Consider the following 24,728-nt stretch of genomic DNA (forward strand, 5'->3'; position numbering starts at 1 on the left):
GAAGCATCAGAAAGTATTGAATTTTTCTTGGAAAAAGGTGATTTTCTGTGTATTGGAGCAGAGCAGCAGGAGACAAAAGTCTCTAATCACACTGAGTATGGTGAACAACAACTCTGCTTTTATATCTGCAGCACAGAAGTAAGGCTCACATCACCCACACCAACCTGTTTCATATATGTATATGTGCGCAGCACACAAGTAACATAATTGTGCTAGGTACTGGAGATCTCCTCAGAAATGCTGGGCTGCCCTCTTTGTTCAAAAATAAGAGGTAATGATTCTAGACAACAAACAACAGGAAATAGTTTCATTCTTAACCAAATTCACATTTTTTTGTTTTCTAGCAAGCGGAAATGAATGAAAAGCGATGCAGACTATAAAGCGCAGTAACACAGCAGCTTGTAAACACACAGAAGGCTGCTGGAATTACTTAACAAAAACACATTTGTAATCATATTCTGGAAGGACGTGGAGGACATCATGCTGGGCATCAGATTCTTACTAATTTGTTGTCTCCCCTGTCTGAACTTTCATTAATAATACACTTATGCTAACAACCTTCATTACAACCCCGTTTCTCTGTCTCACCTTCCTACAGAAGCAAGGGTATGTACAATGGTGATGGGCGTCCATCCTTGCACGGTTAGTGACCACCACTGACTTCTGAACCCAGGGGAATAATCTCACCCACACTGGACTTCAAGGTGAGGGTCTCCAAGGCACGACGTTCCAGTAACGTTTCCCTCTTAAAAAACTCTTAACATTTCCTCTTAACGTTTCCCTCTTAAAAAACAGCAGCTCTGCTAAGTACAGAGACCCAAAAGTGAAGTTCCTACAGAAACATTAACCCACGTGCATGAGGGCCATCAATCTGATCTGCTCCATGCCAGCAGAGGGGATGAAGTCTGAGGAAATCTCCAGCGAAGCACCTGGCACTGAGCAGGGCACTGTGGTAGAAAGGGGGAAAAAACAAGCTTCTGGGCCATGGGAAGGAGCTTAAATAGCATTTAGGAGGTTGTAGAGGCAAGGAGGCATTGCAAGGGAGGGCATGATGAAGTAGGCCTTAGAGTACTGTGGGCACATGGCATAAAAATGTAGGCAATCAGGCTCACCAGTGCTCCTGTGCAAGGCAGGCCTTGTGCTTGGCAGGGCGGACACTGGGGAGCTGGTTCTGGAGAGCTGCTTGGTGATTTCAGATGGCCCCATCCCTCCTGAAAGCACCCACCAAGCTGCTGGATGCCTGGCAAAAAGGATCTCAGAGAGGGTACAGCAAGTTAAGCCTTCGACTGAGTTAAACTTCAGTCAATTTACACATCCCCTTGTGACTTGAAAGACACGAACCAACCTACAGATCGCATGGAAACACATTTCCATTCCCACGCTGACTTATTCAATTCCTACACTGAGATCTGTCAATAAAGATCTTGTGAATGACTATTAGTTTCTCTAAGACCAGTGAGTACAGATTTGGAATGGGAATCAATAACCCCTTAAATTAATCATCAGTTACAACAATAACGGATGACCAAAAAGCTTGGCTATGCATGCTAATTATTTACTATGTGCCTATGCGAAGGCAGGCAGCCAAACGCACGTCTATGCCTCCCGGAAGCATAGTGGGAGAGAGAGAGGGAGGGAGAGAGGATAATTCAGTGCTTTTAGCCCAGGACATCAGGAGACAACTCCTCCCGCCTTGCTGCTCAACTACGGTGTGATCTCTCACTACACCTTTTCCCCTCTCCCAGAACAACACCAGTGTCACTATGGTCGCTGAGTGCCAGGTTTGAAAGCGTTTCAAGTGACTAAACATTTGGAAAGATGCCCAGTGGGACTTTCAAACCTGCACAGACATCAACAAAATTCCACAAGCAGTTATCTGTATCTGTTGGGGTCTCAAAATCTTTTAATCCTGGCCCTTCGTCTCAACGTGCCTCAGGTTTTGACATCTGTAGATGAATAACTCCTCATGAGCAAGCAGTGATTCTACTGAAAAATGACTGCATAGGCACCAAGTCATGAGAGGCATCTAATTGATGTTTAGCTGCAGCAAATACCAATACAGTGCTTCTGGCTGTATCACACTGTGATACATGTGAAGCTGCAGATACTAAAATAAAAAGAGAACAATCTACTGCCCATTTAAGTGGCAGCTGCTCTGGATGACTGCGGTGCTGCCCAGCAAATTACTGAGCAGGCAGAGGCGCAATTCCCTGGACTGCGTGTTAATCACCTGCATCCAGAGGGTGAGCACAGAGAGACCCCGCAGTAATGCGGCGTGGGAGCACAGGCTTTAGTCTGCGGTATGATAAATCTCCCTGCCTACAGTCTGACACTGTTTCTTCACCAAAGTTATACCCAACTTCAATAGTGAGAACTGTAAGAGAAGGAAAACCAAAGTAGGCAAAACCAAAATGAGAAAGCCAGGTCATGGCTGAAGTGATTTTGACATAGTTTTCCAAGTATAAAAGGCACACTAAAACAGACCCTACTTAGTTAACAAAGGGCATAAATAGAATAGCAGAGGCCATCTGACAAAGCATAAAAGCATGAGAAGTGCCAACCACGTAACCGCATCAGATGTTAACGATGATCAAACCTTGCACAGCAGATTCTGGAGAAGTCAATGCCTTCCCCCAGCATATGCCCGCGCTCGGTTTTGGAGTGCAGTCTTCTCTTCTGAGATACTAAGCTCAAAATTCAGCTGTAATTGCAGTCATGTTTAAAAGCTGGTAATGTGTCAATGACTGGTTTCTTGCGCGTCCTACAGATTTGTTCAAGGTCCTTATAAGAACATTTCAGTTCTGGTGACCTTTCAGAGGCAACACTCACAACCTTAAAATTTGATCAGGATGTTTGTGATTAGTCAGTATGCCTGGTTTACATAGAAAGCAAATCCTTTTTACATAAAGAATCGTCTTTAGCAAAGACAGGAGATAATATCTGAATAAAACTCTCTGAGATTTAAAAATACAGCTACTTATTTCAACACTGAAGTACAAAATCCCTTTTTCTCCCAGACGGTAACAACTCTGATGGGGATAGTCCAGTGCTATCAGCTTGCAGGTCTGTCACTGAAATAGCCAATATGGCCATTTCACAGGCTTGCACTGAACTCAACAGAACTTCCTTGTGCATAAAACTACTTCTGTGTCTATTTGTGTGTGTGTGTGTTGGGGCAAAAAAGACAGAGAGTGCTTTCCAACCTTGGCCTAACTAACAACTAACTCCAGCCACCTCACAGTGAAGACAAGGTTCTCCAGCTTTACCCAAACATGAACTCAATGCATTTGACTTACTTCTGTTTTCTTGGGGTGGGGGGTGAGACTCCCTGAGTTTACTTCACTGGACCATCAAAGAGTCCTGGCTTGGCCATGAGTTTTTACCTCAAATCCAGAAGCTAAGCCCCACATGAATTTATCCAGGGGCTGGGACCACTTTCCCAAAACTTGTGATAATCAGCACAGCTGCATAGAGTAAGAAGCTGATAAATTCAGTGCTAAAGTATGGCCACCAATCTGCAGAAGGGACAGGAGTAACACTCTAAATGGAGGGTAAATCACCACAAAACCACCAGTGGTTTATGAAGTCTGGATTCTCAGTAAAAAGCTGTTTTCAGATTAGTGCAACTGTTTGATTGTGCCTGGCAATACTAGTTTATGGATGGCAGAGGTCACTGAAATCTCAAGGGTAAAAACACTGAGCAATTTACTGCTCACAACACTTTTCCATTGCAGTGCCTTTAACAAGAACATCAAAACCAGGTAAGTCTCAGTGCACTGTAAATCTGATGCCAGTTTACTGGGAATATCCCAAACTGAGTGTTAAAGCAAAATCTTTAGTCTTCCAGGAATCACAGATAACTTGAAAACCAATGGCAACTATGAACAAAACCAGCACCCAGAACATTAAAACAGTACACAACATTCAGTCAAAGAAATCCCCAGCCTGTTCTCCTGGGGACATGTTGCATCTTTTGCTACAATTGATTTTTTTCTCTTTTATTAAAGGACGCTGATATAAAACCCAGCGGCACACAAAAATAAACACAGACAGTTGATAAAAACAAGGAGCAGGGCCTTGTGCCTGCCACTACACCACTCAGTCAGTATGCACACTAATTAATCAAATGCTTTTCCCCTTAATATTTCCACATAGCATGGTATCACTTTAATATTTAGGAACTCACCCACCTTTACTAGACCCATAGCCCACCCAATTACAACCATTGCTTACAATGTGGGCCAGTGAAATATCAAGGGATGTTCGTGAGACAGACTGTAGGGTAGTAGACTAGAGGGTGAGCTAGCCTGTTGTTCCTGGTCTTCAAGCTAGTTTACATACTTTTGTGCTGGAAAAAACAATGAACAGGTGAGGGTAGCCCTTTCTGTGACAGAACTGGTCAGGGACCATCCTCAGTCAGGTCTTTTACATTCTCAGCAGGGATCAGACCAGCCACTGAGATACTGGTAGCATCATCTGTCTCCGATCAACAGCAAAATAAATTATGGTTATCACACACTTAGATTCCCATGGGCTCTCTGTTGGTATCCACAAGGGAGCATGTGATTTCAGATTACTCAATTTAGAGTCTGCTACTGCCCATAGCAGATTTCCCTGGTAAAATCAAGGACAGGTAAAGAAGGAAAAGTCGTATTTCCCAAAGGACAATGGCATAAAATTGCAACTCCCGTGCCTTCTGATCTGAGGTCTACTTTGCTAGTAGTGGTGAATCTCTGCCAAAACAATAGGCTTTTAGATTAGATTAATCCTAGAATATATATGACAAAGGCTTACTTAATCTAAACATACCCAAGTATTCCTATTAAGTTCACAGCCAGCCCATCTGATTTTACAGGCCTTAAAATCCTTCATATAATTGAATCAAACTTGCTCCTGGTGTTTTATAATTTGAATGGTTCACGTTTTGGTTTACATGAAAGTTGCTGCTATGTAAACAACCACTCCAGAAGATGATCTCATGGGTTTAGGTCAACCTCAGGGACAACTCTGTTGCAGTGACATCTGTGGCTACAGTGACAAAGCCTTGTCGTCTGTTTTTCTCCTCCTTGTGTTCCCCAAATTTCTATGCCCCATTATGTCTTGATACAGCAGACAGGTTCTAGCTCTTTCCATATTTAGTACCACCAGTTAACATCCACATAATTTGCTGCCCAATGTGGTAGCATGGATCAGGCCCTGTCTTGCAAAAGTTACTACTCAGTGCAGTGCTCCTCCTCAGTGGTTCTCACTGAGAATCCTGAAACGTAAAAGGATGAAGGAGACAGAGAAAGACTTAACGGGCTAAGCTGTGTGTAAGGGATCTTAGTTGATCATGCTTTAAAAATAAACAAGTATGTTTTTCTGTTGCCTAAATGGCACCCATTCTGTTGCCTTGTAGACAGCCTAGCATATTGTTTTCATAATCAAGTTATTTGGATGACACAACAGCAATTTAGATTAGGATTTGTTTACACAGCTAAATATGTTGAGTAATGAAACTGAAATGAGCTTTCTGCTTCTGTCACATCTGCAATAGTAACTCGCTTCTTATGGTGGAGTACAAGCTCACTGCACAGATGTTTCTTGATAAGGTATAAATCAGCGTTAGATGCTGTTTATTGCAGTGCTTTTACTGCCTTCTTCCCTGAAGGAGGGAATGTTCCCTGCACAGCAACCAGATGTGACCTGCAAGACTGTATGAAATACCATTGCAAGTAAAAACAGGTCCCATATTCCATATCAGCATCTGCAATAGCTCATCAAGTATTTATCAGACCATTTGAACACTTCTGCAGAACCTAGCATCATACCACTACCAAAATTTACTTAATTATAACCTGCAATGAAAAAGTCAAACAACCTGTAAAGTGACTACTGTCTGGAGGAGATCCCATTTCAGTTTGGTTTCGTTCCTTAATCATCGAGTTTCTGAGCAGACACTGACCCTAAAAATAAGATAAGGGAGCTCCTCACCTGGGGAAGGCGCACAGCTCTGAGTGCCTCGGTAAGTGCCTCCACTCAGCTCTGTGGGAACAGGGACATGCAACAGGAAAGACTCACCAAAGGCCTAGCATTTGAAGAGACTCAAATCCAAACCCAGAGCCACACTCTCTCCTCCTTCTCTGTAGCAGATGAAAGCAATACCCAGGGTCTCTGAAGGTACGAGAGCCAAACTTTGCAAGGTGTACCTCTTTGAAGGTTTCTTGAAGCAAAACCTGCCGTTCCTTATTAAGAAAGAGGGAGGGGTGGAAGGATAAAATAGTTTTTCTTCCCTGAGCTAAGCTGAGTCTCTGTTTTGCTTCACTCGTTACACGGACAGAAGATCCTGTCAACCCAGAAATAATGCCAAGTATTTACAGTTTAATAGAACCCAGGGACCAATTAACAACACAGAAAACCACCAGACAGTGTATTCCTTATTGTAGCAGGAGGGAAATCTTACATTACTGTTGTTCCCCCCTTTCTTAAAATAAAGCACCAGTGCTTTGTCAGTGATTTCTCAGTAGTAATGTTTATTATTTGGTAGTTTTACCATTGCTTATTTATCAATTGTTTTCCATGTGCTACGTTCAGTCACAGAATCCTTCTTTACTTGTACTCCCCACCCCAAACAGATAAAAAGAAACAAGGGGGGGGAGGAGAGAGAGAAAGCAACTGTCATTAGGGCTTCAGACCAACAATGCTAGAACCTGCCCTCAACCCCAAGTTCTCGAACTGCTGATTCTTCAATAGCTTGATGGATACGATGCACCTCGTTCTGCGTTAAAGTCCTCTCCGGGTGACGGTAAACAATACGGTAGCAATGGCTGACCTTCTTTGTCCTACAAAATATAAACCAAAAGAGGAACCATAAATACATGTGCCTACAAATGCAAATACTCGAGGCTGAACACTTACCCCCTGGAGCATTTTTTTATTTGCAGTCTAATTTTATTCCTGTTGCTTGAAAATCATCTTAATGCTAAAGTACACAGTCTGGAGAGGTGGGATTGAGCTGAATTTTAATTTTGGCGGTGGATTTTACTGAAGTCCACCTCACATTTCCACTTGTTTTTGCTCTGGGTCCTTCTCTTCTCCCACCCTCTGCCAGATACTCATACTGAAAAAAAACACACAACAAACAAACAAACAAACAAAACAAAACAAAACAAAACAAAAAAAACAACAAAACAAAACAAAAAAAACAACAACCAACCAACTTTGAGATAAACTGCTTGGCTTTCTACATTCAAATGTGCTTCACAACAGGACACAGACCTCTTCTGGGTCACTGAACCAGCTCTCCACTAGGAAGTTTAGATAGTTAAAAATAAAAGCAAAAGGGCTGCCTGTGTCACAGCCAAGACTGACAAAGAGCAAGGCTGAGCAGGAGCTGCCAGCCAGCCCTGTATGAGTTAACTTCAGCTGAGTACTGAGGTGTGTCAGCTTCTTACCAGGGTAAACAAGTCCAGGAGTAGGGCTATGCTAACATGACTGAACTCTGCTGACACTGTAACTCGCTCATTTTGGTGCTAACATGGCAGTCTCTAGGGAGCACTGTGCACACATATTCCCCTCAGGCCGGTGGGGCTGGCCATGACAGACTAAGGAAAACACTGCTCAATCTCCATGTGCTGGCAAGCTGTTAGCTAATGCAGGGCATCTCAAGCCTTGATATCCAGCCTCCAGCACAGAGGAGGGGGCTCCAGACACAGCCGCAAACACAGAGTAAAACATTCATTTTGCAGCTGAGGTGATGTGGGACATTGCCCTCCTGCTCCGTGGACAAAATGGTGGATGCACCCTGGCGTGAAGGGAAGAAGCCGGCCTCCCCAGCAGTTGCTGTGAGGTAGGGCAGCAGCCCTCACAGAGCTGCTCAGGATGGCTTTCCTGTAAAAGTGGCCACAAAAGGAACTGCCAACACCACACACCACGAGGCTGGCCTAGCGAAGCAGGGGCAGCCCAGCAAACTCAGGAAGAAACAGGGCATGACATGATAGCAGGCACAAATGTCAACATTTCTTACCCCTTGCTGTGGAAAGGAAAAGGCAAAAGAGACCAGCACAAAGAAAGACGGAATGATGGAAATTAAAAATTAAAATATATATATATTTAACAGTTGCTGAGTTGGGCAAAGACAAGGTAACACAAAACTAGGACAAACCAATAAGCTGAATAAGAAAGAAAAAGTCTGTGTGAAGAGAAAGAAAGGCATGTGACAGGCTGGCTGTCTTGCTCTCCATCAAAAATAGGCCAGAGTACGTAGCTCCTGCACAAAAGGGCTCTATAATTGCAGTGCTTGTATTACTGCATTTACACGGCAGATGAGGCATCCTTTTTTTTTTTTTTTTGGTTTCAAATGGAGCCCACACAGCTTCTACTTTCAAAGGTAACCACTGCAGTGAAAGAAGGAAAATCTAAGAGGGAAAAATAAAGGGAAACTGGAGATCAAGTACTAGATGGAAGGATCTCCCAGACTAGCAGAAGTTTGCATTTAATGGTGCACAGAGGCATTCATCAAGCTTCAGATCATCTCCTTCCTGAAAATGTTTCAGGTCAGATATCATGTTTATTATGACTACTTGATTAAAACTAAAGTTATATGTGCTCGTGTACAAAGATAAATCTCTCAAGATACTCATTTCAACATAGATCCTACAAGAAATAGGCACAGGTAGATTTTATCTCAGAACAGCTATTTGATACCAACTTTGTCTCATTCAACTTTGGTGGGAAGCTTGCCCTGCTCTCACTGGCAGTTTACAACAAAAAGATTATTTCAAAATAAAGCATTTCTCCATTTTGTGGGTGTGTTCTCTGAAGATGAAGCAAGTTAAATCTGACTAGTACAAGAAAGGGCAAACTACATTTCATGAGATGTTAGCTGACTGCAGTTAACTGCTAAAAACCAGCCAAGAGCTTTCCCAAGGTGCAGGATAAACGCTGTAGAAAAGTGATCTTCAAAAAAAGAGGGGGAGGTGTAACTGCAGAGAAAGTGTTGCTCTGCTCTGCTCCACCACTGCAAAGCAGTTGAGAAGAGAGATCTGGGAGAAGCATGGAAATTGGACAAGAGGGGTTTGGCCAGATGCTATATTGAAAGAGAGAAATTGGAGTAAGATTTGGGCTCAACAGAAAAAAAAAAAAAAAAATCAAAACCAGGCTGGCAGACAACAGATCGTTGTACTTCAGCTTTTAAAGGTGTTACAGCAACCTACCTGAACAAAAACATTTCCAAATTGCTCTGACTGAAAATCTCTTTAGAAGCTGTACAGTCACAAGCCCAATCCTGAACTCTTGTATATACAGAGATTATATCTCACGATGGAAAACTCAGTACTATCATTTAATGGGATGTCAACACAAGTTTGCTTACCATTTCTAAGCTGTAGTAGGGGTAACAACTACCACTGTTTCTTGACTGGTCATGGTTTACTGAAGGTAATGATTTCTCCTGTCCCATGTGTTTACATAACCCTCTCCATCCATCCTAGCGAGCAGTTCATTCATGGGCAAATTAAATAGGTCACAACATGATGCAATAGTTTCTTGTGGGTGTTGTGGAAAACAGCATCTTTAGGATGCCCTTAAACTCTGAAAAGACAGAGGTCTTACAGAGCAACACTGGACTGGTGTTTGGTTAGATGTAACTGCAGTTAAGCATTGGATTACATTATGTGTAATTAATCTAATTGTAATTATAGCCAAACAATGATATAAATGCTACTACATATGGCTGGCTACACATCACTCACATGGTTGGTATGTTGTATTTTTCTCTCGTCCTTTTAGCTAGAATTAATTGCATCTTTATTACTAATTAAAAAGAGTAAAAGGGATTAATGATATTTCCATAAAGACAAGCTGTAAGTCTCAGAAAACTTCAGCATTGCTTTCAGAGTAGCATTAACTAACTTTCCAAGGCAGATGGGGACAAGTACTTCTTGGTCTTTTATACCTCAATACCTACTCTGTCCCTCAAATGAAAATACTAGGACAATGAGATTTATCACTGCCATCAACTGCGATTGGAAACAATTTTTGTCAGCAAATAATACATTTGCTGATTTCCTTTCTTGATATGCTTGTGTTCTGCAAGGATGCTCAGAGTCACAGAGTGTTTGCCTACCTTAAAGATAGCTCAGCTACTGCATAGTGGACTCTCTCCTGCTTGTCATGCTGCAGCCTGATGATACAGAAGAAGCAGCTCTCTAGCTCTCTATCCCAAGCAACAGAAAATGTGAGGCCAAAACCGAGAACAGCAGCTTCATCAGGTTAAAAAAAAAATAAAAAAAAAATAAAAGAAGCAGCAGCTTAACGGTGAGTGTATTAGGCTTTATTTACCTAAGCTGCACCTCCAGACAATTCCACGCAGCTTGCAGTCACGCGGACTCCTTCTCTCCCATTAGGCTTTAGCTGATCTCAGTGTCACAAGTCTCCTCTGCACCAGCCTGCGGCTTTCAGGTAATGAAATGCAGTGAATACAGTGAAGCACTGCTCAAAGGGAAAAAGAAGATGGGGATGTATTCTGAGGCCACCGGATGAAACAGGATTACAGTCAGTGAATAAACACTGAGGTGAAACAATGTCTAACACCCTTTCATGTGTTTTTGTTTTAGAGGAAACAGCTTTGCCTCTTGATATTAAGGAACTGGCACACAGCTTCCTCTATGTGCTAGAGAACTACTCGCTGCCTGGTCAGATTCACTCCATGAGGCCACCCTGAAGGTCAGCGTATATGTTTTGATATTTCAGCCTGATAACTGAGCACAGCAAGAAATAAAGGGGCATCGGTCTTCCCGTTATCCTATAAAATGACCACGAAAGCAACCTGACACTGGATTCAGGGCTAGAATGAAAGGCTATGTTAGGCAATAAAAATTAATAACTGTGCATTATCTTCACCTGCATGGAAGTCCACTGAATGATGTTTTAAATACAATTTGTCTATAAAGGTGACCCCAGAAGGTACCAACAGCAACATATCTGCACACAGCCACTGGGCAACCTGCCTCAGTGGCTAGATAAAGTAAGACATGGGGTCATTTGGTAGCCAAAATGTTACCTAAAGAATAAATGTCTGGTATTGGCTCACCTATGTGCAATCCTGTAGCAAGAATTCCCCGTCCTGCACTTGAAGAAGGAGATAAAGGGCATCAGGGAGTTGAAGGGGAAAGAAAAAGCACTGCACTTTTAAACTGTGTTCTACTTTATATCTGTCTTAAATCACAAAAGCACAGAGACTTCTGTATGGAGGTTAGCCCTGCTCTTAAATGGGTAAGGACAACAGAGAACCAGACATTTTTCTAGAAAGCTTACTTTGAGGAATAGAAAAGTAGAGATGAGAATCTCCCACAGCATCAAGGAGCAAAAATGAGTACTCTCTCTTTTGTTCTCTGAGCAAGGCACTAAGCAGTACTATTCAGTGCCATATCCATATTGTACCTTTTCCTACACGGTATTTTTTGAAATGAAAGACCTATACTGTAACACAAGCATTCAAGATTCTTTTCTCTATGTTAACTGAGTTGTGTGAATGAGGTTCTTCGAGGCTCTCCCAATTCCTGCCACATCAGTTTTCATCCTATATCCCAAAGAAAGAGTCACCATGTAATTACCTTACATAAATGTTTACACGGTACTCAGTGACCACCTACATATTTCAGAGTGATCAGGTCTTGCATTGTGGATCAAAGTTCCAGAATGGTTCTTGTTGTAAGCTGAAATGGGGAGAAATACTAAACTGCAAGAATACCAAACACGTAGATAGATATTCTCAACTCATCCTTGCTTTCTTCAGACATGGAGTCTGACTTCATTTAGAACAGAAAATACACCTTGAGTTTAAGGTAGGTAAAACTTTCCTGCACTGAGCAATGCAGGCCACAGATTTGATGTTTAGCCCCTAGTGACTCCACAGAAATCTTTTCCATCATCTCACCAAAACACTTTCAGGAAAGCCAATAGAAGCTGAATGCACAGCCGTATCTGTCTGTGTTTCCATGTGGTGGTTTCCAACAAGACTAATAAGGAGAGAGCATAGTTTAGATATCCAAGTCAGAAAGAGCCAACTACATTTTTTTCTCTGAAATCTATGGGAAGGAAGACCTCCCATGCTTGGTAGATTTTGGCCCCAGTGCCTGCATGAAACTCATTCGACACAGCTAAAAACTCGCTCTGAAGAATCTATCCAGCCAAAGCTTCTTCTTTCCCTATTTACTTTTGCTTCTCCACATGCCTGTCTTAAAAAGACAGAAAAGACTTCAGCATCCAACAGCACAGAGAAGAGGTAATTACCTTTTCCTTTTTGTTCCATGCTTTCAGACCACGTCCACTATGACAGTAGGCACAACTGCTAAATGTCATACTATAAATTTTAAATTGACAAATAGCACTCTTTGCTAGGAACCACATCATGGAAAATGGCAAAAGGCTTGTGCTATATCCCTTACTGTCAATGGCAAATAATTCAATTACCATGGTGATATGCATGTAGAATATACCCGTAATTTTCTGAACAAAGGCCATTCCCAAAGATGCGTTCTCATCGGTCCTTTCAAATGCTAATACTCCATTTCTCTAGAAGAGTGTATTGTACACACACACACACACACACACACACACAAAAAGTGCACTTTAAAAAATGGATATGTTTTTGTTTAAGGTAACTTTGATGCCAGTGAAAGGCACTAGATAACCTCCAGAAGACAGAATTGGCTTAAGCCAACTGAAAGCAGGGAATGGTCATTTCTGTTGCAGAGCTTTTCCAGCTAACACCTGGCAGAATGATTCAGTTTCAAAAATAGTTCAGGTCAACATAACTGTGTTGAGACCATCAACATTACTTGACCACTATGGGTCTTTTCTTGCTTTTAGTTTTAAAAGAGATGCATGTTCACTGACATAGTGAACATGACAATTGGACTGACAATTGGACCAAACAGATTGCTATTAAATTTCACAAACTTGAGACTGTAATGGACTTTTTGCTGTTTTCTGTTTGGACTTGGTGAAATCTGTATCTGAATACTCTGAACCTCTGGCCTTCGCATTCATTCTTTCTATATTATTAAATCATTTTTAAGCTTTTCTCTTAATTTAAAAAAAAAAGTGTCAAAATTCTGTTAATAGCCATGTTATTGAGAGAAATAAAGAGCACGGTATGGGATGCAGTGGCAAAGCACATAAATAACACCTGCTATTTAAGTTAATGAAAGATGGATGAAAAATGCAAGCACTCAAATATTTTCAGCTTCTCGGTCACTAAGACACTGTCATGTAGCCTTAAATAGGAACTAAACCATTGTCATTATGGCTCATGTCAAGTATGAACCCATTGTATATCATGACTTTCCTTTTCTACCTAAAGCTGTCACCTAATTTCTTACATGCCAGAAGAGACACCGCTATATACTGAAAAAATGTTTCACAAGCATCACCCAGAGTAGGAAGTCTCTTGGCTGTTAGATGCATTCACTAAAAGTTAATTGAAACAATTCAACCAATTATTTGTGCACTGGCTCAGCACTTTGGCCTCTAGCTACCTTTTCTCATTTCAAGAGGCCACCTTGGCCTGTTGAATGTCAGCAAAAGAAGAACTAATGTGAGGGTGGTGCAGGGCTTTTTTCCATCAGTTCCCAAGCAGAAGGAACTCTTGTAAATGGAGCAAGTTGCACAAAAAAACTGAAAGAATATTTCCCTTGTGCACTGTTATAGCTGTCTCAGTAACCAGCCAACAATACAGTCAACCCATCTCAGATCCAAGCACTTCCCATTAAAGAGCTCTTAAGCCTCACAGCTCCAAAAGTAATGGAATCCATTACATTCAAGCAATGACAAAATACCACTAGTGTGAAGTATAGGAAGAACAATATCATTCTCCATTACACCAAAAGAGTGTAAAAGAGTGTAAAAAGAGTGTAAAAAGAGTGTAAAAATCTGAAGTCCCCACAGGATCACAAGCTAACCATGACACAGACTTTTGCTGCCATGGAAAACCAGAAAAAAATTGCAAACCTGTAGGGTTTGGGATTGGTGTTTTTGTTTCATGCTTTTTTTTTTTTTTTTTTTTTTTTCTCCTTCTTTTTTAATACAACTCATTGATTTCTTGAAGAAAGCAATTATCAATGGTTGTAAAGTAGGTGTAAAACCAGTTCTCAAGGGTATGGATTCCAGTATCAATGCTTGTCCTTCTCCAATCTCCCTCTCTTTGGGAAAAATATTTATCAAGCACAGACAAAAAGACAAAAGACAAGACAAAATTCCCATCATATCTGATCCATACCAACACTAAGGAATTAATTCCACAGAGATTTAGATTTGGAATTTCCCTTAGTCAGGGAAATTTTGCTCTCTCCAATCACACCAGGCCTCTTCAGTTTCTAAGGGCCCACCACTCCATCTAGTGAGTCAGTTCAAAATCCTGCTTAAATCCAGGAAGATTTAAGAATAGGCTGGAGGCTGAATATCTTCAAGACTTGCTTTGCTGTCAGCATAGTAACCCTGGAGCACTCATCATGCCAGAGAGATGCAACTTTATGTACTTTTAATGGAATGAGTCTCTCAACTTACCAAAGCTGAGGCTTTCAGGAATAAAAGGAAGCCCTGCAGTGGGCATGCACACAAAGATCAGAATGTGTGCAAGCCATTGTGGCTCAGAATATGATAAAATAAACCTACTTCTTCTTCAGGGTTATCACTATGACAGATCCAAGGACTGCACAGGTGGAATACAGATAGGAAAAAGCACACATTCTGATACAAAAACACACATACAAAATCCAGCGAAATAACTGCTACCCATTGCAGTGGCAAATGAGAAGGTTGTTTGGTAAAATATTTGGGACATTTAATTATGTACTAAACATAGAAAAATAATTGGATGCTGAAAATAAGAGAAAAAATGCTAGTCTCAGCATCACGCAAGACAGAACACCTGTTCTGTATACAACACAGTTTTGCATAGCTTCACTTTCCCTACATTTAACTGTGAAGGTTCAGTGTCAAGTGCTTTTCAATGCCTAATGATTTTTTCACCAAAATAAAATACAAGGGGTAATACTTCCTGTTATTTTTTGATTGAAATTTGACTACAATAAGCTAAATCATTTGCCAATCCAGCAACCAAAAGAACAAAGTAACTCAGTTTGGATACTGGGCCTCATAGGAATTGCTATCTAAGCTCCCCGACTTTCTCTTTCCCTGTGTGGTTCAGAAGCCATGGCAAGACTGTATCTCCCATGAGAGGCCAAGGCCAAAAACTCCTATGATGAATCACGCCGCTCTCTAGAAAAGAAGCTCGGTTGACACAGCTGATGAAGAATCAGAGCATACTGAGAACAGAAGCATGCAACACCTGAAAGTCCTTGCAGTGCTGACAGCTGAAGTGTTTTGACTGCTAGCCAGCAAATAATATCGAATTCTCACAGAAGAATGTACATTTTCAGTGAGTAAAAGAACAACTAATCAACATACTTTCTGTCACTGCTGGCTCTCCCACTTTCTCCACGTTTCTCTTGACCTCCTAAATCACAAACAATTTAAATGGAGAATGAGGCAGCTCTGGCAGCAATAGGCTCTGTGGATCTGGCAGAACTCCATGACTTAGACAGGACAGCGCACTGCCTTCCAGCACAACTGGCTACCACTGGAAAAGGTGAGGGACACAACCTGCTTGCAAAATGTACTGTTGGAAGGTGCACTGCTTTTGCAGAGTTATTGTGCTTCTTGTGTGAAGATACTATATTTACCTCCCCCTCAGACACAGCATGCAAGTAGAAGGAAGGAAGAGGGTTTGGTCTTACTTCTGTCAAAAAGCAATATTTAATGGTTCTGTCACTGGTGATTAGTCATAACAGTGTCACCCAAAAGTTTCCAACTATTGGCAACTGAATTGCCATCTGGAAGCATTAAAGAGTGACAACCTATCTCAATAAGTTGAACAAATCCGATGCGAGAGGTGAATTTGGCCTCTTTCAAACGTTATCTGAAATATTTATAATAAAAATGTTAAGTGTGATACCTTTTCAGTTCTTCTGAGTGAAAGATCAAAGAAGAGAAGTATAAATATTTAGCAGTTTTTTCCCCCAACTACATGTTAATACTAAAGGCTACAAAAAGTATTACTAAAAATAACATTGCTGTCAAATTAAAATATATTTCATAATCGAGGAAAAGGGAATTTGTATGAAAATTTTAAACAATTCATTCTCCTAAGAAATAAAGATGGATTGGAGTGACAGCAGGTTCAGAAGCATCTCTGTTGAGCACTCAGAGAAATCATGGTCTACAAAGTTAGGTGGCAGACAAGTGCACCGCAAGGACTGAATGTTGTTTCAGGTATTTATGTAGACTTCGTCATTGAGATTACTGGTTTTGTCCTCACCACACTCAGGAGTTAGGTGGTTAAGATGGAAGTAACAGGAAGAGAGAAGCTAACAGGAAGACAGAAGGGTCTTTAAAATCAGGAGTAAAAGTGGAGAGAAATCACTTGCCCTTTTTGGATAAAAGCAACAAATTAAAAGCACCTGTCCCCCCCCCAGGCAGCCTGCAGCATTCAAAGACAACTTTAAAACATTCACACCTGTGTGTGCGCAAGTACAGGGGGTACTCAAGAGGCCTGCTTACACAGTATCTGCTAAACCTAGTGGAAATTTCGCAGCTGCTCCACAATTAAGTGTTGTTTACTACCTCCTTCCACTCCATACGTTATTTTTCTCTCAGAATTGTCAGGTTTTATGAGTCCTAATCTGTCTAACTGGATTTGTTTTGGAGATACAGAAATTCCCCACTTTCCCTCCCTGAGGGTAGTTTGGTTTCACACAGACAGTCACAAGAAACCTGTTCTTATTGCTTTTCTGACAGTTGCTGCCCTGGGAAGACAACTCAGAAAAAGTCCTCAAAGCAAGGATGACTATTGGCCAGCAGATTAAACTGCTGTTAACACACAAGAAAACTGTCTGGCTGCTAAACAGGTTAAACAAACAAACAAACAAACAAAAACAACCAACCAGCCAACCAAAAACCCCTTGCTGGGTCCTATCTGCATGGATAATACACTCACACCACCATGTACAACGAAAAGCCCGTGTGTTGTAGGTGAGGCTTGCTTGGTTATTTTGAATATAAGGGGAGCAGGGAATGTCAGAGCTGTACTGAAAATAGCTAAATGAGGACAACATGTAGCAATTAAGTGCACTGGCCAGAACTTTTACACCTGTCAAAATGAGCACTACTTTGGAAAACTCTAACTGCTATGTTTGGCATCTATATCATTAATGTTAACGCCTACTCTTTGTGAAAAACAAAAACAAAGAACAAACTGTGAGCAATGATATGATGCTTGCAATGTGAATACCTCTTATGATAAGATTGTATGAGCATCACATAACAAAACACCATGTAGGCATGTAGACTAAAAGGTCAGGGCACAAAATGAGATGCTTCATTAGTAAGCACAATGAAATTATTGGTTTACTACTCCAGAAAGGAAAGAAAACCATTCATACATAGCATTAGAAAGATCAAAATAACGTTTTTCCTTTGCAAAAAAGGGCATCTGATCCTCTGACTAGCGGGAATTATTACCAGCAAAGAAGGGATAAGATTTCAGCCCAGAGTAGGGAATACACAGGGAGCACTAGAGTAAATCAAATGTTCTTAAATTGTCCAAGCCTGATGAACTTTGCCCTAAGATACTTTAGGAATGAGTGGAAAAAGTCTCAGAGCTGTTATCAGTTGTCTCTGTGAGTTCATAGAAGGCAAGTAAGGTACCAAATGTTTGGAAAAGGTCAAACAGAGTGTTTATTTCTGAAAAAAAAAAAAAGGAAGGGAGGGAGGGAGGGAGGGAGGAAGGAAGGAAGGAAGGAAGGAAGGAAGGAAGGAAGGAAGGAAGGAGGGAGGGAGGGAGGGAGGGAGGGAGGGAGGAAGGAAGGAAGGAAGGAAGGAAGGAAGGAAGGAAGGAAGGAAGGAAGGAAGGAAGGAAGGAAGGAAGGAAGGAAGGAAACAACCAATAGAAATCCAGGGGAGCTCTAGACCAGCTGTTTTTACTTCACATTCCCAGAAAGACTCTGGTGCAGATAACCAAACCACTTGTAAGCACACCAATGATGTAAGACAAAAAATAACAAAACAAACAAACCAAAAAAAAAAACAAACAAACCAAAACCAAACCAACCAAACAAAAACAACAACAACAATAACAGAAGAAATGGAAATATCAAGCAAATCCAGCCAAAACAATCTGATTTCCCTCTATACAGGGGTAACAGGCTAATAGAGCAATAATCAATAAGTATATCAATAAACTGCAGGAAGAAGCAAAACCATGGTGGTGCAAACGTACATGTAGGGTTGTGTATGTGAGTACAGCATGTATCTTCCCAGTCTGCTAAACCAGGTAAGAGAAAAAGGTTTAGAATTAATAATCCATAAAATATGGAAAAAAAATAAGAAGCTGCAGACATCAAAAAACAAAAACAAAAACAAAAACATTGGGAAAGGTATTTTAAGGTTTTAACAAAAAATGTAAAAAAGAAGAAAAATACTAAATAAAGTTGACAAAATTAGGTAGTACAAAATTTGTCTTCATAAATGTTTCACCTTGGAGGGAGCTGCATGAAGGTAGATGAACAAACTGGTAATCAACATGACTGCTACTAAAACGTGATATCCCAAACAGCTGGAGGAGCTGCCAATAATTTGTTGCTTCTGGAAGCAGTCACCCCTAGTTGATAGCCAAATGTGAAGGATCCTTCTAATAGGGTTCTTCATCCTAGCTCCCGTACGATGGAATAGTTTCATTAATGGAATAGGTGATGCAGCAGAAGTGTTTGTTAATCATCAAATTACATTAAGCTGGGTAAAACAGAAAATATTTTTGTTGACAAAATTAGAATTCAGAATAATCTTGACAAACTGGAAAAGCTGAAAGACACGACTCAATCAGCGCAAGTGCAAGCTTCTGTACTGTGCACTCATGAAGGATGGGAAACAACTGGGTAAGGAGCAATCCCGCACAAAGGAGGTAAAGACTGCACAGAATCACCATCTGAAGGTGAATCTGTGATGTTTTTGTGCTGCTTTCAGCTAAGCAAACAGCACTCTGGATGAATTGCAGGAATGCAGTCAGAGTGGCATTCTTCCACTCCACTCTACTCAACACTGCTATTGGCTCTGCTGAGGTACCCTTTCCACACCTCAAGAAAGATGTGAGGCAACTGGAGGCAGATCTTTGGGAAGCAATGAGAATAAGCAGATGTCTGGATAACAGGAATTATAAGAAAAACTGAGAGAATGCTGGTTGCTCAGCCTAAAGAAGAGAGAGCATGGAAACACCCTTCAAACAGATAAAATGCAGTTAGGTTATTACCTGTTCATCAACATTTAAAAGGGCAGGAGAAGAAAGTGATGGGCTCAAATTGCAGTAATGTTTTGCTTGAAAATTTGCTTGGAAAGGCAGTGTAGTCCCTTATTGCTGGAAATCTTTAAGGACTGGTTATACAAGTGTCTGTCAGGAATGCTATAAGTAGAGCTGATCCTCCTTTGGAGTGGGAGGATGAACTACATGGCAGTACTCTTCAATTCTTTAGCATAAAATGTAACAGCCTTTAAAATGCAGGAAGTTATTTGAGTAGCAAAGATAGCTCCAAACAAATACGCATCATGTGTTTGTTTATCCCATTGCATTAAAAGGAGATGGGGAAAAAAATGGTTCAGGAAGCCAAGCAGGTAGGAAATGGAAACCATTGCTACCATATGTTGCAAAAGCAATCTGTTACAGACACCACATTCCCAGGAAATAAAGCAAGCAGGGAAAGCTTTTGAAGGGGACAGCAGAGACTGACAGACTGAGAAGGGAAACGAATTCTCTGAAAACGATGCAACCTCTCTAGGCCAGCAACCCTTTCATTAGTGTTATAGACCACTGCTGAAATACAACAGACAGGAAAGCGAAGTGCTGCCAAGTTACTTTTCAGTGCCTAGAGCCAATGGAAAACAAAACAAAACAAACAAACAAACAAAAAAAAAAACAACAGAAAAGTCCACTCTGTAAGACAGTAACCCAAAGGGAGAATGTCACTCAGCTGTTTGTCTCCTTTGTTTCAGGGCTGAGAGATGCCTTAGGAAAGCTCTAAGGAACAGCCAGAGAATATGCTGTATATCCTTGATACACTGAACTGAAGCTTTCCCTTTTGTATTTTACTGGTTTTATATCAAGAACTTAACCCTTTGCTTTCAGCCACCTGAATTCACATTCAAATCCAGACAATCTTAAAATGAGAAGGACAAGGACTTTATTCTAACAAAACAAAGCTGCAAATAAGCCTGCTGGAAATCTAAAACCGAAGGCAATTTGGGGAAGTCTAGGGACTGGGATACATCAGAAACACCAGTCCATGAATGAAGGCTGGTTGGCCCTGGTGAGGACAGCTACTCTGGCAATGATGGCCTTTCTACATAGAAGCTGATTAACTTCATGTCTTGTTGGAGGTAGAGAAACTGACAAATAGAGAGGAAATGACATGTCCAAGGACATACTACTGATCAGCTGATCTCAAAATAGGAATACATAGAAATGTAATAGAAATCTCGTCTTCTGGAGCCTCAATATATTGCTCTGAATAATCACCATGCCTTCCTTGTCTTTATGCATGTTATCCTGCTTCCCCACCTTCATTCACTCTTGCTGCTCTGTATTCACTTATTGTACCTCTTCTCTCTATAGACAATAGCAGCAAGGAAAGAGCTGCCTTTAAATTTCTCTGCCAACACTGCCTTTTGCAGTAGGGAATAAGAGGCCACGACTCTGCTACAAAGAAAAACAACCCTGTGTACCTGTATAAGAATACATGCATGTAAACATATACATACATTCATAGCCATTGCTGCAGAGGCTAGTCTTCTAGTAACCTTTGAAAGTTTGCTGGACTGATAAGATCACTGGCTTCACAGTAATCTTGATGTTTACTAAATCTTTCTCAGGGATAAAATGTTGATCTCATAAAAGTTCCATTGCATATGTGTTCTTCTGTTACTACATGAAATATGAAGTTGCCAAGGAACAAATAAATTATTTATGACTTATGCCTGTACAGTAACAAAGAATGGCTTAATGGGGGCATGCACCACTTTGAAAGTACTGCAGGCTGTTGTTCCCTGAACTGGAGACTCTCTTAAACAGGGTTTAGGAAGTATTTTCTCAAAACTTCTCCTCAAAGAAAATAAAGATACAACTTCTGACATGACTGCCTAAGTTGTAGCAGAAAGACACACATGCCACAGGCTCTCCTGCACCACAGTCCCACATGTGTGCCTTACTTGTAGGTATACCACTGTAATTTGCATACTGCTGCACCCAGCCAGCAACTACTACTGAAATCAGCTCAGTTATTCCTACATCACTGACTCCAGAGTTATATAGGAAAAGACTGGTATTTATTATACATAAGATGCAGCAATTTGGTGGCCCGACCTCAAACACCATCATCGCTGCTAGTACATCTTCTTCATTTGAATCATGGTAACAAACAGAGGAGGAGATTCTCCTTCTGAGATTACAGGTAGAGTCATCTGGAGGCCACTCCCTTAAGATCACCAGCATGTTCTCTACTTTGCCTAATTCTTGTGATACTCTGCCAGGATGGGGTAACACAGCAGCAGCAGCAGCACTGTGTTTTGAAACACAGTACCAAAGAATAGGAAAATCATTAGGCGTGAATACTGCTGAGGGTAGCAATGTTACTCATGGTCCCCTCTGGATCATCTGCAAGCACCGTGTCTCTCTTCTCCCCAGCCAGTGACATCTCTCTGCAGAAATGGCTGAACAAACACAGGTGCTGGATGTGTGGATTCAGTGAGGGAATACAGATCCTTAAAAAGGGAGAGATGACAGAGGAACTCTGCAGCTGTTAACAGGAAGAAGATGGAGACCACAATATCCCTGTGACATTTTAGCACAGTGGTCTCTGTGAAAAGGTGAAGACCCAGAGAGACAGTTTGGACAACCCAGCAAGATCGTATCCTGAATAGCACAAAGTAGATAGACACGTGCAGGTCCCATTCCTCAAACCCACACACTTTTCATCCACAGGGTTTAGTAAGTATAATGATGCCTGATACTATTGTGATTTTACTTTTGCATCCATATGAGGAATTGTTATCTCACCCTGCACTCATATAAACCTACCACAGAAGCTGAAGCATCAGTCCAAAGGATGAGTTGTGTGGGATTTGAACAGTTGCACGACAGTCAAAATACTTATAAGCATTTCTAAACTGGATTTGAGCTTTCTTATATTGCTAGAACACCTGCATAGCTGGGAACAAGCTTGGTCTCTTGGATCCCAAGAGAGCTTGGTTCTGATTTTATATATCCCACAACACATCACAGAAACTCCACAGGAATTAATGGAGTGAAAGCAATGTAAAAATCTGAATCAGTTTCTGCATTCACCTACAAAGCTCATGCTTAGAACCACACTGTGTTGGATCAGTCTTCAGGTCTTCCTTTCCCTTTCCCTTTCCTTTTCCCTTTCCCTTTCCCTTTCCCTTTCCCTTTCCCTTTCCCTTTCCCTTTCCCTTTCCCTTTCCCTTTCCCTTTCCCTTTCCCTTTCCCTTTCCCTTTCCTTTTCCCTTTCCCTTTCCCTTTCCCTTTCCCCTTCCCTTCTTCTTTTCCCTTTCTCTTCTTCTTTTCCCTTTCCCTTTCCCTTCTTCTTTTCAAGCTGGAGTCTGTATCTACTTTTTCCCCAAATACCAGGTGAGCATTTCAGTAGCACATGGATGAGTCAATAAAACTGAGGTTTCATATTCAACAGCATCCTGTTTGCACAGATTCTTCTAACCCATCTCCAAGTCCTTTTCCCTCCTTCTCAGATTTGCCCTACTGTACACAACCAGCACATCTGTCTGACTGGCTGCATGTGTGATGAAGCACACCAGGGAGCTGATGTGGTTGAAAAATGACCAGTTAGGAAAAAAAAAATAAAGACTTAGTTTCCCAATCAGGTTCACTGAACAGCCACACCAGTCACTGTGCCAGCTCAGTGCGGGGGGTGAGAACAGCATAAACCTTATGCTGGCAAGAGAAATGCATGTGGAAACAGAGGCTAAAATCACAAGTTGGCAATTCACTGAATTCACATAAGCACTAAAGCACATTCATGTAAAAAGATCATGTAAAAATATTATGTTCAAAATGAGACTCGGATGTAAGGGAAAGGAAAAAAGATATGTCTGGCTGTTCCCAAATGCTGCTGAGTCCTATCTCCTGACCCACTGAAGGCAATGGAATGACATCTCTTTATGCCAACTGAGGATTTAGCTGACGTTTTACAAAACAAGAGGGATGGCTCCCTGGGTAGCAGTGTTTTTAAAACTGATCAGCAGAAGCAGCCAGTCGGATCCTCTTCTTAAAAATGATGATCCACCACTTCAGTTAGGAAATGAAAGAACGTGTTCAAGATAGCATGAGAAGAGGTAAGCAAATGCAGCTATGCCAATTGAGCTTTGCAACAGTTCAAGCTCTTTTGACACCACTTAAGTCTGAGATGAATGGTTTAAGCAGACCTTACAAGTGTAGGGTCCTTCATAGGGCCTCTGCTCTCGCATAAGTTTCATTCCATGCAAGCAAAGTTCTCCTTTCTGGCAAATGTAATACAGGCCCTGCAAAGAGGGAGCTCTGCCTGTTAGCTCACTCTTTTGGTATTTCATCAAACACAGCAGTGATGCTTAAGAGATTACTCCCATTAAAGATTAATCTGTTCACGATTGCTGCCTTTAACTACTCCCCTATATTGTGAGACAGCAGCCCAAGCTGACTGTTTGGTGTTCACATATTGAGAAGCAAGGCTGGCTAGAAATAGGGTGTGGGGATCGAGAGAAAGAAGTAATAACTGTGAATCACTCCTTTGCTGATCGAAGGCATGGTTGCCTTTAATGAATAGTTACATGGAGAATGTGAGATAATCCAACTGGGACTGTTATGAAACTTAACTACGAGATACTTTGAGTAACGATCTATAAAGCTGCTAACTGGATTCAGTAAGTTGTTGAGTCATTACCATATAAGACTGGGTTGCTCGGAGTGGTATGTGAAATCCATATGGCTAGAGACATTGAATGGCTTGCTTCTGGTTAGAGAAGATGATGGAAATGAGCACACACATACGTGGATTTTCAAACATAAAAAATGAATAATAAAAAAAATAATCAGCTGTGGTTATATACCATCCATGCTAACACTACTTTATCATTTAACTTCTAATTGAAGATGTCCTGTGATTGAGAATTAGCAGGCATGAAATTAGCATGGATTTTTAATGTTTTGGGAAAAAATACAGTAGGTTCACTGCACTGATGTATCTGCTGTGACATCAGCTCAAAGTAAAATGAGGACTACAGAGAAGGATGCTGGGTACTACATATAAATCACTGATCTTTCACCTCTTAGAACATTTTCACATTCAAACTGAGATGCTAAATGAGCTGAGTGCTTAATGCAAAAAAAAAGAGCAGAAATTACAAAACCACCACTACGGATATAATTCATTCTGGAGTAACTACTCCAGCAAGGACCAACGGCTGAGCTAGTCAGACAACTCTATTATCTTTCACCTGAAGAAAGTGTGATTAGTGGAGGATATGTCACATTTACACTTAAAAATTGTTTCAAAGACGACTTGTATCTTTTGGCACAACTCAGCCATCTTAAAAATATTGTGAGAGAGAAAGGCAAAGACAGCAAAGAGCACTCC

General features: G+C 41.1%; 2 protein-coding genes across 13 annotated transcripts in view; both read right to left on the reverse strand.

Moving 5' to 3' along the window:
- Nucleotides 1-24,728, reverse strand: part of LOC311431063 (uncharacterized protein) — a 304,216-nt gene that overhangs the window by 246,846 nt on the left and 32,642 nt on the right. The window lies entirely within an intron of this gene.
- The window catches only part of FARS2 (phenylalanyl-tRNA synthetase 2, mitochondrial), a 254,089-nt gene continuing 235,852 nt past the window's right edge, over nt 6,492-24,728 (reverse strand). For all 12 annotated transcript variants that reach the window (XM_084508248.1, XM_084508247.1, XM_084508251.1 and 9 more), the window contains one exon: nt 6,492-6,821. In XM_084508248.1, the coding sequence (XP_084364374.1) occupies nt 6,683-6,821 (139 nt within the window). In that variant the 3' untranslated portion in view covers nt 6,492-6,682. The remainder of the gene's footprint in view (nt 6,822-24,728) is intronic.

The sequence above is a fragment of the Aythya ferina genome (assembly GCF_964211825.1).
Source record: "Aythya ferina genome assembly, chromosome: 2".
Lineage (NCBI taxonomy): Eukaryota > Metazoa > Chordata > Aves > Anseriformes > Anatidae > Aythya > Aythya ferina.